General features: G+C 33.2%; 1 protein-coding gene and 1 long non-coding RNA gene across 2 annotated transcripts in view; both read right to left on the minus strand.

Moving 5' to 3' along the window:
* Positions 1-792: 792 nt before the first annotated feature.
* LOC126887259 (uncharacterized) lies at positions 793-1,557 on the minus strand. Its single transcript, XR_007698998.1, has 2 exons — positions 1,170-1,557; positions 793-1,096 (listed from the first exon to the last, which is right to left on the minus strand). It is a non-coding gene; the product is annotated as an uncharacterized LOC126887259 (long non-coding RNA).
* A 10,343-nt stretch (positions 1,558-11,900) lies between these two features.
* Positions 11,901-18,513, minus strand: part of LOC114338190 (zinc finger protein 664-like) — a 121,952-nt gene continuing 115,339 nt past the window's right edge. Inside the window, exon 2 of the mRNA XM_050652880.1 lies at positions 11,901-12,897. Coding sequence (XP_050508837.1) covers positions 11,918-12,897 — 980 coding nt within the window. The 3' untranslated portion in view covers positions 11,901-11,917. The remainder of the gene's footprint in view (positions 12,898-18,513) is intronic.

Consider the following 18,513-nt stretch of genomic DNA (forward strand, 5'->3'; position numbering starts at 1 on the left):
TTACATAAATGATGTCTTTAGGCTGTGAAATTTTAACCGTAGAAAGACATCTTTATGACTTGTATTTACATGATATAGGGCTTTTCACTCAGTCATTTGTTTCGAGCTTCTGTCATGTGTTGTCTAATATTAATATATCTATGTCATATGTTATTGATATTGCCAATGATACAAACCAAAGACGTATGACGTAGATATATTAATTTTATGTGACACTTGACCGAAGCTCGAAACAAATGACAATCGATGAAAAGCCCTATTCAATAGGGCATTTCATTCACAGTCATTTGTTTCGAGCTTCTGTCATGTGTCTCATAATATTAATATATCTACGTCATATGTTATTGGTATATACCAATGATACAAACCAAAGACGTATGACGTAGATACATTAATATTATGTGACTCATGACAGAAGCTCGAAACAAATGACAATCGATGAAAAGCCCTATTCAATAGGGCATTTCATTCACAGTCATTTGTTTCGAGCTTCTGTCATGTGTCTCATAATATTAATATATCTACGTCGTACGTTATTGGTATATACCAATGATACAAACCAAAGACGTATGACGTAGATACATTAATATTATGTGACTCATGACAGAAGCTCGAAACAAATGACAATCGATGAAAAGCCCTATTGGCGTCTGCATATCAGGATCCGGTAATACTATATTATTTATCCATGATCAGGATATTGCTGGGTGTACACAAGTAAACAACACTTTTTTGATTAAAAGGTTTATTTCATTAAATCAAAACTTACATGGATACAATTTAAATAAGATATTTTTCTATTTAAGGCAATATAATATAAGATATATATTTTAGTATAACTCTCCTACATTAACAAGCTTTAACACATTCAGTGGCCATGACGTATGGGTAGCATCACGAAGGTTTTACGGAAGGTACTGACGACACATAAGTTATGTGAGTAGTACTGTGTAACTAAATAAATGATTTAAGTATGTGGTACCAGCCAAGTGGAGCTTGTTCGAGATGGGCACCAAACATGTTAATCTGGTCATGCACAGAGACTTATACTATAATATGTTATATCTCATATTGCTCACTATTGTAATGAGTGAGCCTGCATAACACGAACTATAATATATTATTATGGTTCTGTGTATGCAGGCTCACTCATTACTACTGTAGTGAACAATATGAGATGTAATATTATGAGATATACCTATTATATATTATGGTATAGCTCTCCATGAGTGCCAAGTTTTAAACTTAACTGATAACAACTAATGGATACCCTTTTATCCAAAATTTTATGAAAATTTTTGAATGGTCTTATTGGTATTAATTCCACAACCCCTTCCTATAACAATAGGCCCATTGTTGGATGTTATTGCAGTAGTTCTACTGGAAATACTTACTAAAATTGTATGTATCTGCATCACTTAGAAGTCTACCCAAAAAGCTATTAATACTCTCTAAACCATCATTAATACATCTTGTATACATAATAGGATTTTTTTCAGAATCAGATATTTTATTAAGATTTACTTACCATGCCCTATCTATGTGCCAGGCACTTAACAGTATTAGGAGCAATACCCATTACATTTGACGAGGCATTGTAAAAGGTGTCGCTTATGCCTAATATGAAAACATTTGACTATACATATAATACCAACACAGACATGTACCTATTTAAAAAAATTGGTAAATTAAAGTAGGTATCTTTTCTATTTGAAAATAAGAAAGCAGTACAAAATCCATTCCCAAATTCATCTTTTACTAATACTGTCATAAGTTCAAAGTCATAGGAATTGAGCCCATGAGTTCCATCGATTGCGATAAAGGATTTACCAAACTTAATTAACATTTCCTTTTGGCACAGTATTAAGGAAAATAAGACAAAAATCATAAATGTTAAATTCAGAATGAATATCTATTAGTATGCCCTGTTGTTTGTAAAATAATATTGGACGTGAGTCTGTAAGCATTCAACCCAAAAATAAACACTGGTTGCATCATCATTGTACATATACCCACCTTTCAAATCAATGCCATAAGAGAGTTTAATGTTTGTGATATCTTTATCTGAGTTTTAAAAGATGGCGCCATCTAAAAAGACGCGTGAGAGCGAGTCTGAAACAAAAGTGCAATTTTCTTGCTGTAAAACAAAATCTTTTAATAGCTTAATATGCATTAAGGGCCAATTTCTCATATCGAGTTCAACTCCAGTTTAACCTGAACTTCTAGTAAACGTCAGTTTAAAGTCAAACTCGTCTTTCTCAATTCACGTTCAACCGATTGCAGTTTAAACTTGAACGATGCTTGAACGGTGGAATTCGGCCGTTCAAAGATTTCAGAACTCAGTTCAGATGATTCCATGGACTACGCATGCGTTGTATTAACACGAAACGCTGTCATATAATAAATATATCCTATTTTATTATATTAAGCCCGACGATAAATGATAACATTATTTTTGTTTTTATAATATTTATTTATAATTATTAAAATGACTAATTGACTATAAATACTTAAATTTAACTTTATTCAAAAACAGCATAAAAATTGTAGTTCAAAATGGCGACAGTTTTTTAGCTTTTGCCATCTATTGGCATTTCTCGAAAGCTGTAGAACGAGCGCTGACATGAACCCACAATGAGAAATGCATTTCAAACAAAACCACAGATCACGGGTGAACCTGGTTCAACTGAACCATAGATTAACGCAGGTATGAGAAATCGACCCTAAGGGTCGATTTCTCATACCTGCGTTAATCTATGGTTCCGTTGAACCAGGTTCACGGGTGATCTGTGGTTTTGTTTGGAATGCGTTTCTCATTGCACGTTCATGTCAGCGCTCGTTCTACCGCTTTCGAGAAATGCCAATAGATGGCAAAAGGTAAAAAACTGTCGCCATTTTGAACTACCTTTTTTATGCTGTTCTTGAATAAAGTTAAATTTAAGTATTTATAGTCAAATAGTCATTTTAATAATTATATATAAATATTATACAAACAAAAATAATGTTATCGTTTATCGTTAGGCTTAATATAATAAAATAGGATATATTTATATTATGACAGCGTTTCGTGTTAATACAACGCATGCGTAGTCCATGAAATCATATGAACTGAGTTCTGAAATCTTTGAACGGCCGAATTCCACCGTTCAAGCATCGTTCAAGTTTAAACTGCCATCGGTTGAACGTGCGAATTGAGAAAGACGATTTTGACTTTAAACTGACGTTTACTAGAAGTTCAGGTTAAACTGGAGTTGAACTCGATATGAAAAATTGGCCCTTAGTCTGTTTAGTTCCAAGTCGGATACGGTAAATTGTGTCCAGCAGCCATTTCCTCTGAGGGAGGAATTGTGTCGCGGTAGCTGACGCTTGCCATAGGTGTATTCGGCGCGTCTCTGGCGCTTCGGGGATGGATCTTGATGTTTTCAGGAAGCTTTTCCGAGATCTTAGTCTGCTTGGCTGAGTTTCGTGGTCATATAAGGGGTGTCTTCGGTCCGTCTCCTGCTTTTTCCGTTCGACCTCTGACGTGACCTTCCTCCTGATAGGTGGTGGAGCAATTCCAGCTATGGGGTATACCTCTTCGATAGGCGTCGGTTTCAGGCAACCCGATATTATACGGACCGTTTCCTTTAGAGCCACGTCGACGTTCTTTGCGTGAGCAGAGTTTGCCCATACTCCGCGGCCGAAAAACATAATGCCAAGGCAGAAGTGCGGAGAGTGTGTGGTTGTGCTCCCCATTTTGTATTAGTTAGCTTGCGGATATTATTTCTGGCACTTACTTTCTTCTTGACATCTTGACAGTGGTATCGGTAAGACAGAGTTCTATCCAGACGGACGCCAAGGTATTTTGGCGTCTTGTTGTATTCCAGCATCTGACCACGCCATTCCACCTCCAGCGGCATTCGGGCATGCTTGTTTCTGAGGTGAAAAGCACATACCTGGGTTTTTGTGGGATTGGGTTTCACATGGTTTTTATCATAGTATAGAGCTAAGTCTCCCAGGATCTGTCAGTTTCACTTCGACTTCATCGAAGGTTCTTCCCTGAGATGCCACAGCTGCATCATTAGCGTAAATAAATTGCCTTGTTTGTTGGTGTATATGTTGTATAGAATCGGCGCGAGGACACTTCCCTGTGGTAGCCCATTTTTTTGGTCCCTCCACCGACTGTTCTTGGACTGGAGCGTTACGTAGAAGCGTCTATTTTGGAGGAGATATTTCACTAACCTTGTTAGTCGGAAATCCTTTGTAGTTTCGTAGAGTTTTGCGAGTAGCCGTTGATGGTTAACTGTATCATAGGCGGTAGTTAGGTCTATGAACGCTACTCCTGTTATTTCCTTCCGTTCAAAACCATCTTCAATATGCTGGGTGAGATTAAGAATTTGACTGCAGCAGCACTTTCCGGGCCTGAATCCTGCTTGTTCTGGAATAATTTTAGTCTCCACATATTCTGTGATCCGGTTCAGTACCATTCTTTGAAAGGCCTTGAAAAGGTGGCACAAAAGAGATACAGGTCTAAAACTCTTTGTATCCGCCGGATCCTTCCCTGGTTTTAAGAGGGCTACCACTCTAGCTTTCCTCCAGATTTTGGGGATTTGTAATGTACGGATGCAGCAATTCATCATTTTTACGAGCCACTCCACGGTTTTTAGTCCAAAGTTCTTTATTTGCTCTGTTCGTATGTCGTCCAGGCCAGCCGCTTTATTACCTTTCATTTGGTGGATCGCGCCTCTCATCTCCTCTAGACAAAAAGAGGTACCTAGAACATCTCTTTCTTCGTCGATATTCCGTTGAGCTCTCACCAGGGCCCCCGCTACCATATGTGCAAAGTGTGCAATGCACACGGGCGCCATCCTTTAGGGGCGCCAAAACCCAAGATCAAAAATTGCAAAAAAAACAAAAACTAAAAATTAATTTTAAAATAAAAGTTCAAAAATTAAATAGTTCAATTTTACTTTTGTTTGTATTGCATTATTAGTCTTTCAATTCTTGTCAGATATAAAATCCCACTATAAAAATATCAAACACCCACTTCCTAGACCGTAGACAAAACTGTAGATAAGAATAAGAAACACCTAATACACAATAAATTATAGCTATTATGTGACGATCTGCTGATTTCGTGCGAAAAGTCCAAACATACATTGGATGAGCAATAATAATAGGGTGTGGGGGGTAATTCTATTGCCTCGGATTGTGTTGCGCTAAAATGACAAATCGACAAGATTTCAAAATCGCCTATCAAATAACGATTCGACAAGATTTGAAAAAACTCTGGTATTAACTCAGGGTAGCCTAACAAGGTATTACTGTAATCCTATTCATTTTTTACATTTAAAGTTATTTGTATTTTATCAAGTGTTTTGTCGTATAATATTTTGTTTACTACTTTTTTTTTCTAAAAAATTAAGTGCTGAATACCTGTTGACAATTTCATGGGTTTGATTTTTTATAAAATGGTAAGTGTTCCCTACTTGATACTATCAACATTGACCCTTTATTTATAGGATAGAGTTTATAATTAATGCATCTCTCATTTTAAATATTAATTAGACAACCATTTGACAACCCATTTTAAAACGCTTTATATCACTGGATAGGTGAATGACTGTACTTTCAATTTACAAAAGAATATACTGGGAATTCCATTAAAAAAAGTCAACAACGTTTTTTCAAAAATCCGCCATTTTTATCGTAATTGAAAGCGATATAAAAAATTCAATCCATTCAAACAAAACTTTTACTAAATAAAACATTTCAGCTAAAACCGCATATTTCTTTCTTGAGCCGTTTAGAAGTTATAGGCAGTTAAAATGGAGGGAAATATAAGTGGACATCTGGTATATGTATATTATGTTAACGTGGAAAGTTTTACTCACATATTTAGAAGCTAATTGTTTATCAATTGTTTTAAATTGTTTAAAGCAATTGTTTTGCAATTGCTTTAAAGCAATTTGACATTTCAATTTAAAAATTCCCAAAAAAATTTTGAGCTCTTACACAGTATACCTGCGTAACTAGGAACTATAGGGGAAACTTTTTTATTATTACGAAAAAAAATTAATCTTCATAAAATGCTCTGCGTGGTCTAAAATCTAAAACTCAACTATCAGATATCAAATTTTATCAATTTTATACGAGGTATGTCAACAATATGAATTTCGTTCAAGAGTAAAGTACCTTTATATTTCAATATCAAAAATTTTTATTAAAAGAAGTTATTTGGAATTAAAAACTATGTTATTAACTATTTAGTGGGAAATAAGCCACAATTAAATTGAAAAAATAATTTTATTGTTCTAACTATGTTCTAACATTATATCTATAATTCTATATCTATCTAAAAAAAAACTATGTTCTAACATTCAAAAACATCCTTCTAATTGAAAAAAAAAATTGCAAACTTTTCTCGAATTACGGATGCCCAACATCATTTTATTACAAATATGAAACTATTTTATTATCAATTTTACGAAAAAAAGTTATTCTTCATAAAATGCTCTACCTGGTCTAAAATCTGCGATGCCACCATCAGATATCAATTTTTTTTAAATTATTTACGAGGTATGTCAAAAATATGAATTTTGTTTAAGGGTTAAGTACCCTTATAGTTCACAATATTTCAATTAGAAAGATGTAATTGAATATTGAAACATATTTTTTAATTACAAACAACTTTTTTCCATAAAAATCTTCGATATTGTGAAATATAAAGGTATTACTTTAATCTTTAGCGTAATTTATATTTTTTGACATACCTACCTCGTATAAAATTAATAACATTTGATATCTAATGGTTGATGGTTGCGTCTTAAGATTTTATACGATGCAGAGCATTTTATGAAGAATAACTTTTTTTGTAAAATTGTTAATAATGATAGACTCCAACGATCTGTTTAATGAAATTAAAGCGTTAAGTTTTTTTCATTACCTGATGATACTGACCCCTTAAGTATTTTACAATATACAGGTTGCGCCAAACCTCTGGTTTTCTTTGATTACGGCTAAATTATGAGATATACAAAAAAATGTTTATAAAAAAATTAATGTATATCGAAACCGTCTATAATTTAAAATTATTTTTGATTATACAGGGTGAGTCAGAACGACGGTACGAACCAAAGTTGTGTTTTTTTTTAAATGGAACACCCTATATGTTAAATCATTTTTGAATATATTCTTTAAAAATATTAAGAATTTGTATAAGGTATTATATGCCTAAAGTTAACAATTTTCGAAATATTTACACTTTTGTTGAGAAAAATGGTAATATTCAAAGGGCTGTGAATTAGGCTTTCAAGGTAATAAAAATTTAAATGATATGCCAAATTTTTTTTAGTATAATGTTATTTTAAAATAAATTAACATATTTGACATATAGCCATATAGAGTATACAGTGTGATCACTATTTGCAAATACAAAATTTTCTCATTTTTTTTAAATAGGACACCCTGTATATGAGTATTGCCTTTTGTAGCAAATATTACAATCTTTCTTTTGGTGTAAGGTTGTATGCACCTAGCATGTTTCGTTTTGTAGATATTTAAAAAAAACTATAGATTTTACGTTTTTGCGGATTTTTTATTAAAAAATTTTTTTGCACAAAAAATAATTATAATTTGGTTTTAGAAACATACATTAAAATATCAAATATGAAAATAAAAACGTAATTAAAGATTAAAATAAATCGCATACTATTACAATTCAATTGAATTTAATAACTTAAAATTATTTTACCATACTAATGAATGCGTAAATTAGTTACTAAATTAAATAAACAACCAAATTTGATAACTGCCCTAGAAATTTTTCTACCACAGAAACTTTCCTGTACCCAATTTATTGTTAGTTAGTATATTGTATTTACGAGTAAGATCAGTTAAACTTTTAATTTACCTACCTCTTAAATTTACTTACATCTTGAGAACATAATTATAAAGTATGCTTGAAACAAATGAATGTTAAATGTATCAATCAAATTATTTATTAGTATAAATAGTATTAACTGGTGTCACAAAAGCTGGTAATACTTTTGTAGTTGAAATTTTTGTAACAATTTTTTATATTTTAAATTTCAATTTTTCAACCGAACATTTGTTGGATATGATATTTGTTTTGGGCGAAACCATTAGAAATTATTACCAGATTTTGTGACACAACTACATATTATGTAGAAACTATTTAGTTCATAATATACTTCTATAACGTTCATTTGTTTCAAAACATACTTTATACGTTCTCAAGATGTAGGTAAATTAAAAAGTTAAAAACTGATATACAATTTAACTAACAAAATTGGGTACAATAAAGTTACTAGGGTAGAAAAATTTCTAGGGTAGATATCAAATTTGGTTGTTTATTTAATTTAGTAACTAGTTTATGCATTCATTAGTATGGTAAAATATTTTTTGTAATATAATTTTAAGTTATTAAATTTAATTGAATTGTACTAGTATACGATTTATTTTAATCTTTAATTAAGTTTTTATTTTCATATTTGATATTTTAATGTATGTTTCTAAAACGGATTATAATTATTTTTTTTTGCAAAAAAATTTTTTAATAAAAAATCCGCAAAAACGTAAAGTCTATAGTTTTTTTTTAAATATCTACAAAACTAAACATGCTAGGTGCATACAACCTTATACCAAAAGAAAGGTTGTAATATTTACTACAAAAGGCAATACTCATATACAGGGTGTCCCATTTAAAAAAAATGAGCAAATTTTGTATTTGCAAATAGTGATCACACTGTATACTCTATGGCTATATGTCAAATATGTTAATTTATTTAAAAATAACAGTATACTAAAAAAACTTTGGCATATCATTTAAATTTTTATTACCTTGAAAGCCTAATTCACAGCCCTTTGAATATTACCATTTTTCTCAATAGAAGTGTACATATTTCGAAAATTGTTAACTTTAGGCCTATAATACCTTTTAATTCTTAATATTTTTAAGAAATATATTTAAAAATGATTTAATATATAGGGTGTTCCATTTAAAAAAACAAAACTTTGGTTTGTGCCGTCGTTCTGACTCACCCTGTATAATCGAAAATAATTTTAAATTGTAGACGGCTTTGATATACATTAATATTGTTAAAAACATTTTTTGTTTATCCCATAATTTAGCCGTAATCAAAAAAAACCAGAGGTTTGGCGCACCCTGTATATTTGAAAACAAAATTTAATCTCCACCCTTCCAAACATAAGCATTTCACTAAGAATTCTTTTGACATTGCCTGGATCTGTAACTTCTGGCGAGCGGTCTTTTTCAAGTTATTCTTAGTTAGTTAAGAATCATTAAAAATTATTTAATATGGACAATGCTTCAAGAAAAAATGTCTGGGCTAGCAAAATTAGCAATTATTGAACAAGAAATTTTTGATGGTATAAATTTTAGCGATGTAATTAATGAATTTGCAACAGCAAAGTCTCGGAAAATATCGCTACTACAATAAAGTAGCTATTTTTTATTTCTCTATTGTACCTGGCTATCATTGTTGATTTTATAACGAATTTATCTAGGAATTTTTTATCAGAAGTATCTGCATATTTTTAAAAATATCTAAGTATCAGTAGCAAGTAGTACTTATATTTTTATGTATATACCTATGTAGACATGTTTAGCTTTGGGATATTTTCTAGTATTTTGTAAACAACGTGTCTCTACCCCATTAGATAAGTAAATGCTTCAAAATTAGTGTGATGTTAAACATAATTTATTTGGATTTACTTTGTTATGATTTTATTATGTTTCTTTCATTTTGATATTTTAGTCTACAAATAAATATGATTGTACTTCATTGATACTTCATTCTGCTTCCATCTTGCAAAAATGTAGAAACCTTACCAGGCACTCAAATTTATCTGTTTTGTCCTTTGTTAAGTGTGTAGTTATATGTTAATTTAAGTTGCCACCAAACTCTTTCATATTAAATGACATTCGAGGATAATACCTTCTCTTTATTGACGAAATGCCCCTGAAGATGCTCTAGATAGCGAAAGTATACTTGGGCAAGATTAAATAAATTCAGTGCTCGATATCTGCCTTTGCCTTTGTAAACAAAATAAATAAATATGACTTCTAAAGTTGAGTTTTTTGCTTTATTTGAAGGACTACCTACCTTCAATAAAATAAATAAAAAAACATGATCCAAAATGCCTTAAGGGGCATCAAAATATTTTTTGCACACAGGCGCCAGTAGCCCTTACGGGGGCCCTGGCTCTCACCTTGTTCTTTCTTGATGTCGTCTTACCGATCATTAGAAGATGATGGGCTATCTGATCGGGTGTGACTTCTGTCATGTTGACTGCCGGAGCAGCGGGATCGTTGCCAAAATTCCGAATCAGCTTCCATGCACGTCTGCTGTTTTGTTTCATGTCCAGACTCGTGACCAGCTTGCACCATCTTTCAGTTCTGTTGGCGGATATCGCATGTAACATTTCCTCCCCAGCCTGTATTGTCGCTTCCGAGAAAGGGTCTTCTTCATATAGCTGTTCGTATCTTTTAAGTAGTGGTTTAGATTCTTCATTGAGCCCCGCTATGTACTCAGTTCGACAACGTCTAGGGATAAATTTCCGTGATACTTGCTTTACGATTTCTACAAATTTATCGTATGAATCAGGGCAAGGTTCTAGCTGGGAAACTTCTTGATTCAATGTTTCAGATAATTTTTCCCATTTTGCTTTAGTAAAGTTGAACCTTCTCTTGAAAGGAACAATTTCGTATCTGATTGCCTCGTTGGAAAGACAAATTATTGGTCTGTGTTGTGTCTTTGGGAGGGCGCTTCCAACGATTTTTGTCACCTGGTCTCCAATTCTGTCGCTGACAAATATATTGTCCGGGTTGTAACCTCTGCGCCATCTTCCGCTGTTGAACAACACAGGCTGCTTTGGATCGTGAATAAGTATTGGTTCATGCTTTCAGCCCATTTTTCTAGTTCTTCGCCATTGGAATCTGTTTCGTTGTAACCCCACGCGACACTGTGACAGTTGAAGTCACCCAGTACGAATTTGATTTGCTGTGATTGAAAGTTACTCTGTTCCTCAAAAGCAAAGTCAGCGTTTGGTGGTTTGTAGATTGACGTTACTGTACAGGAGTTTATCTCCACTGTGAGGATCTCGATGTCATCTTGATCTGTTAGCGATGTGGACGCTACGTCGATATCTGGTCTGACGAAGACTGCGCTACCATATTGGTCGTGTGGTCTCTCCAGTATAAGCTTCATACCCCGAATCCTTGATCTGCGGCTTGCAGTACCTCTATGGGTTTCTTGAACCAGTAGAACATTGACACCATGTTCTCTGCACATATTAGACAATAGGTCTTCTTTATCTGCTGATAGCCAATTCAATATTAATTGAGGTCGTCATCAAAAATGGGCTTGATAAAGACCGTTTTGATTCTAATTGCATCTGTGTTGTTGGTGCACCGGTGTTGAAAGGATTAGCCGACATTACTCGTTTCCAGGGGTCGCCCGATTGTATTCACAAGTGATAACAATCTACGTGGAGGCTCTTTTCATGTCCCCTAAAAGAAAGTTTATTATTGTTGAAAGCTGACGAACTACCTTTTGTAAAGTGTGAAGGAATGTTTTAAATAGAGTTATTTTCGAAGTGAAAATTTAATACCAATCCGTTCATGTATTAATTACAACTATCAAACCTTCCTGTATGTGTGAGCATTATATAGGTAGTCGTTTCTTCAATTAGCAAGTAAGGTGCTCGCGGCGAAATGTCCTAGACCCCTCTCGGCGGGCCTGCATATTATTGCAGTATTTCTTTGCTTGGCGGTTATCCGGCTAACACTAAGACTTTCATCACCCCTTTTTAGCGAGAAAACAATAATTTAAAACAAATTTCACTTGGAAGATCTTTCTCCAGTATGTATTATTATCAGATGTTAAAACAAATTTCACACTTGTAAGTTTTTTTCTCCCGAGTGTATTTTTTTCTTATGATAATCTAAACTAGCTTTATGAGTAAACTGCTTAAAACAAATTTCACACTTGTACGGTTTTTCTCCAGTGTGCAGTCTCAAATGCATTTTCAAAGTTCTCGCATCATTAAATTTTTTAAAACAAATTTCACACTTGTAGGGCTTTTCGCCAGTGTGAATTTTCATATGATAATATAAATTAGGTTTATGACTAAACTGCCTAAAACAAATTTCACACTTGTACGGTTTTTCACCAGTGTGAACTTCCTTATGATAACCTAAACTAGATTTATGAGTAAACTGCTTAAAACAAATTTCACACTTGTAAGGGTTTTCTCCAGTGTGTAACCTCGTATGTTCTTTCAAATGACATGCCTGGGAAAACTGCTTAAAACAAATTTCACACTTGTGCGGTTTTTCTCCAGTGTGAATTTTTGTATGCCTATATAAAGAAACTTTGTGAGTAAACTGCTTAAAACAAATTTCACACATGTACGGTTTTTCATCAGTGTGAATATCCTTATGATTATTTAAACTAGTTTTGTGAGTAAACTGCTTAAAACAAATTTCACACTTGTACAGTTTTTCTCCAGTGTGAATTTTCGTATGTGAAACTAAATGATCTTTACGATTAAAGTGCTTAAAACAAATTTCACACTTGTAAGGCGTTTCACCAGTGTGCAATGTCAAATGTGTATTCAAATTACTTTTGTTTGAAAACTGCTTTAAACAAATTTCACACTTATAAGGCTTCTCCTTACTGTGTACTCTCGAATGAATTTTCAAATTGTGAATTCGAGTAAATTGCTTAAAACAAATTTCACACTTGTAAATTGCTTGTCCGGTCTGAACTTTTATATGTTTCTTCAATGTTTTCTTCTCATCGTTTCCTATATGATATGAAGATTGAATTAATGGTTCCATAGTTTGCATTTGCACCTCCTCTTGGAGGAAACCTAAAACACAAAATAACTATAATGTAAACATTTTACTGGAAGGAAAAAATTAATGCAGAAACAATGAGTTTCACAAATAAAAATGGAAGGAAACAGTTTTGACAATATCATAAATATTGGTAACGCAGAAATAATGCAGTTATGAATATTACTGATGTATGTTCGCACTATAATGTACGTGCGAAATTGAAAAAATAATGGGGAGGGTGGGATGAATATTACATATACAGGGTGTCCAGAAACTATCTTGACAAACGAAGACCGGGGATTCCTCAGATAATTTTAAGACACAAATTTAATCGAATTCACCTAGGCCGAAAATGCAAGGGAGCTAGAGCTCTTTGAAGATGGCGTCTTGTAATTAGTTTTTTTTAATATCTCCAGAACGCTTCAATTAGAAAAGAAAACTGGTACGTTTATTTATCTTCCAGAGATTAATCGATTTCTAGTACCCGTCATAGTCATTCGTTTTGGGTAGGGCAACAGTATTTTATCGCAAAAGGGTAATTTAAGGTCTAAGGGTAATATAAGGTGAACCGGGGTAAGTGTACGGTGGATTAAAAAATCATTCTTTTTATTTGCCGTGCAATGAAAATATAAATAGAAAAATTCGTTATAATAGTATACAGTATACCGGTTTTATTTTGTTAATATACCTAATACATATATATAATATATACACTGCGATAAATATTTACAAAAACCAAATATTACTTCCTACTCTGCTCTCTAAAAAAATTTACAACACTCTCCAAGTCTATGTCTACATCTTTTTCTACACTGCGCGTCAGAGAAAACGAGCACCCCACAAAATGGGTCATTTTTTTGTCTCGAATTTCCTAAACATGTTGTCCAATTTAAGTGATTTTTTTTTATATTTTAAGTGGCGTTTAGACGCCATGCGAGCAATTTATTGTGACGATAAATTGCTACTATTTATTATAAACTGAAACAACTCGATTGTTACAATAAATTGATGTAATCCGATACAACTCCAATCCAATTCCGATAAATCGCTGCTATGTACCGTTTACACACAACGATAAATTGCAACAACTCGATTGATATCGATAAATTGCTGCAATTTATCGCTGTATCTAAACGCTGCCTTAGCCTTATTCTTTAACAATATCGTTGTAATAATATTTTTGCTCAACAGGTAAATTTTCATTGTATACCGGGTGGACCAATCAAACTGTGTTTTTTTTTCTCAAAGTTCGCAACAACCTGTGGAATATTCTAGCATCTATAAAATACTGAAATTTTACCTAACTATAGCCTCAGGTTTTCTTAAGACTGTTTTTTTATTCATTCGCTTATGTGGGATAATAAGAGAGTTAGGTACTTTAACAACTAGCTCTTCATCAACATAGAGTGTCTCTAAATAAGTGCGACAAACTTTAAGGGGCAATTCTGCTTGAAAAAATAATGACCGTTTGCTTTGTAAACATATGTCCGCAAATGATTCGTTTCCGAGATACGGGATGCTGAATTTTCTTACCAGCTGACGATTTATTTATTGCTCTAAAACCGGCTGAAATATGCAAATGAAATTTGGTAGGTTTTAAGAAGTAGTTATTTCGCTTTCTTGACGGTAATATGACCCGTATGTACGCCAATGGTAAATATAAAATTCGTTCTCTCTAAAACTCAACCGGTTTTAGATCAATAAATAAATCGTCAGTTTGTAAGAAAAAATTCAACATCCCCTATCTCGGAAACGAAGCATTTGCGTACATATGTTTATAAAGCAAACGGTCATTATTTTTTCATACAGAATTACCCCTTAAAGGGGGTACGCACTTATTTAGAAACACCCTGTACTGATGAAGAACATGGCTAGTAGTCAAAGTATGTACCTACCTAACTTTTTTATTATCCAACATAATCGATTGAATCAAAAAACAGAATGTTAAAAAAACCTGAGGCTATAGTTGGGTTTTAATTTCAGTATCTTTTTAGAAAAAACACAGTTTGATTGGTAAACCCGGAATGCAAATGACTACCTGTCTAGCAACAATATTATTACAGTGATTGTTAAAGAATAAGGCTATGACATATTAAAAAAATCACTTAAATCGGACAACAGATTTAGGAAATTCGAGACATCAAAAATGACCCATTTTGTGGGGTGCGTTTTCTCTGACGCGCAGTGTATATAAAACAAAGCCAAATCTGAATGCCTATCTTGAGTCCTTGTCGTTCTCAACCAGTTAAAAATCCTCCTCATGGCAGAAAAAGACCTCTCGCACGTTGGGTTTGAAATGTGCAAAATATTCGCGACTTTAAAAAGTAGATAGATGTTGTGATATGTTTTTTCTGAGTCAATTAAGTTTCTTTTTACACATTCATGACAAACAGTTTCCTAAAGGCTGTATGACACTATGCATTTTCTTGTATAATTTCTAATATCGTTTCTGATATATCAAAAAAATGCATAGTGTCATACACAGATACAAGAAACGATACAAGAATTTGTGTCAGGCACAGATTCTTGTACAAGAACTGCGCCAATTTCTGCGCAAAGAGCAAAAACGTAAAACCTCTAAATGTCATAATGACGGCTGAAAATGAGATTATATGATTTATGTCTTGATGAATTTATTTGTGTTTTTGTAGGTATTATTTATAAATCTTTTATTGATACTTAATATACCGTTTGGTATGGACTACTGTTCTACTAATAACCATATATTTAGCTCCTAGTAAAGTTCAAACTATGTATAACTTTGGGTTTCATGTTGCATAATTTTTTAATAGAGGAAAATACAATAGTTCCTAATTTGGATCAAACTGAAGATAATTCTAATGCAAATATTTTAGCACAAATATCAAAACAAAATAAAAAACACAAATAATCAACAGTCAACGTAACCCTAATAGCACAAGGACGTCCAATGGACGTCCATTGGACGTCCTTCACGGACTTTAGGGACGTCCATTGGACGTCCGTTTTCGTCCGAGGAACGTCCTTTATACGTCCTATTTTGGTCCAAATGTCGCGCTACCGAACGTCCATTGGACGTCCATCTAAGGTCCGAGGGGACGTATATTGGACCTTAATCGGACGTAATTTGGACCTTGATCGGACGTCCTAGGGGACGTAAATTGGACCTTAATCGGACGTAAGTTGGACCTTAATCGGACATAAATTGGACCTTAATCGGACGTAAATTGGACCTTAATCGGACATAAATTGGACCTTAATCGGACGTAAATTGGACCTTAATCGGACGTAAATTGGACCTTAATAGGACGTAAATTGGACCTTAATGGGACGTAAATGGGACCTTAATCGGACGTAAATTGGACCTTAACCGGACGTAAATTGGAGTTTAATAGGACGTAAATTGGACCTTAATCGGACGTAAATGGGACCTTAATCGGACGTAAATTGGACCTTAATCGGACGTAAATTGGACCTTAATCGGACGTAAATTGGACCTTAATCGGACGTAAATTGGACCTTAATAGGACGTAAATTGGACCTTAATCGGACGTAAATGGGACCTTAATCGGACGTAAATTGGACCTTAATCGGAAGTAAATTGGACCTTAACCGGACGTTCTAGGGGACGTGAATTGGACCTTAACAGGACGTCCAATTTTGGTCCAAATGCCACGTTGCCAAACGCCCAATGGAGGTCCACTTAACATCCGAAGGGACGTTCGGTGGACGTCAATTCATAGGACGTCCCAGTTTGGTCCAATGTCTTGCTGCCGAACATCCATCTAATGTCGTGGGAAATAAAAAATATATTTTTTAAGGAACTTATATTACATCTTATATTAAATTACAATTATTGGATATTACATTATTTACATTAAATTACAATACACTTCTCCAAGAAATTAACGCACCACCTTAAATATGGGGTATTTTTGATGTCTCGTATTTCCTAAACCTGTTGTTTCATCTAAGTGATTTTTTTATAATATTATAGCCTAGGCTATAGGTTACCTCCTTAAGTAGAGTAGAGTAGAGTAGAGTAGCGTATTTATTGGTAATAATGTACAAATGTACTTTTACAGGTCAGCAATAATTAAAATTGTCTAAAATTACATTAAAAGTTGACAGTACTTCAGTAAAAAAAAACCTATTACTAAAATTTAAAAACTAACACTAATTAAATTACAGGACAAAACAAAATTTAGATCTGAAGTACTCCTCAAATGAGTAGAAAGCACCCATCAGAAGATAATTTTTAATTTGTCTCTTAAATTGGTTAAAATCAAGACTTTTAATAGATATTGGTATACAGTTATAAAATTTCAATTAAGCTTGTCATGCACAGGGAGCTATGCTGTAATATATGTACATTATATCATATCGCTCTCTATAGTAATGAGTGAGCCTGCAGACAGAAAACAAATGGTTCCATATGTGCAGGCTCACTCATTACTATAGAGTGCGATGTGATATAATATATATTACAGTATAGCTCCCCGTGCATGACAAGCATAAGGAGGTACTTAACCTATAGCCTAGGGCCTAGGCTAGAATATTATAAAAAAATCACTTAGATGCAACAACAGGTTTAGGAAATTCGAGACATCAAAAATGCCCAATTTTTAAGGTGGTGCGTAATCGGCTGTATATACAGGGTGTAACAAAAATACACGTCATAAATTAAATCACATATTCTGGGACCAAAAATAGTTTGAATGAACCTAACTTACCTTAGTACAAATATGCACATAAAAAAAGTTACAGCCCTTTGAAATTACAAAATGAAAATCGATTTTTTCGATTATATCGAAAACTATTAGCGATTTTTTATTGAAAATGGACATGTGGCAGTATTATGGCAGGAATATCTTAAAGAAAAATTATAGTGAAATTTGTGCACCCCATAAAAATTTTATGGGGGTTTTGATCCCTTAGATCCTCCCAAACTTTTGTGTATGTTCCAATTCAATTTTATTATTGTGGTACCATTAGTTAAATTCAATATTTTTGTTTCTTAGTATTTTTCAGATAAGGCAGTTTTTATCGAGTTGCAACTTCTTTTTTAACATGTCTACATAAAAATTTTATGGGGGTTTTGTTCCTTTAAACCCCCCAAATGTTTGTGTACGTTCCAATTAAACTATTACTGAGGTACCATTAGTTAAACAGAATGTTTTTAAAACTTTTTTGCCTCTTTGTATTTTTTCGATAAGGCACATTTTATCGAGATCTGGCTTCTTTTTTAATATGGTTCAAAATATCCCTAAAAATGTAAAGCATAAATAAGTCTGCATATTATTACCAAGTCTCCATAATCGTACTTAACCATATACAAATATGTGGTGGATTTGACAAATATTCAAAATATTTCGATAAAAATTGACTTTTCGAAAAAGCAATAAGAGGCAAAAAAGTTTTTAAAACGTTGTGTTTAAATGGTACTACAATAATAATTAAATTGAAACGTGCACAAAAGTTTGGGGGGGTTTAAAGGAACAAAACCCCCATAAAATTTTTATGGGGTGTCCAAATTTTACTATAGTTTTTTCGTAAGATACTGCTGCCATAATAATGCCACATGTCCATTTTCAATAAAAAATCTCTAATAGTTTTCGATATATTGGAAAAAATTACTTCATCTTGTAACTTCAAATGAATGATAAAGG

This window comes from Diabrotica virgifera, chromosome 6, assembly GCF_917563875.1.
Source record: "Diabrotica virgifera virgifera chromosome 6, PGI_DIABVI_V3a".
Classification (NCBI taxonomy): Eukaryota; Metazoa; Arthropoda; class Insecta; order Coleoptera; family Chrysomelidae; genus Diabrotica; species Diabrotica virgifera.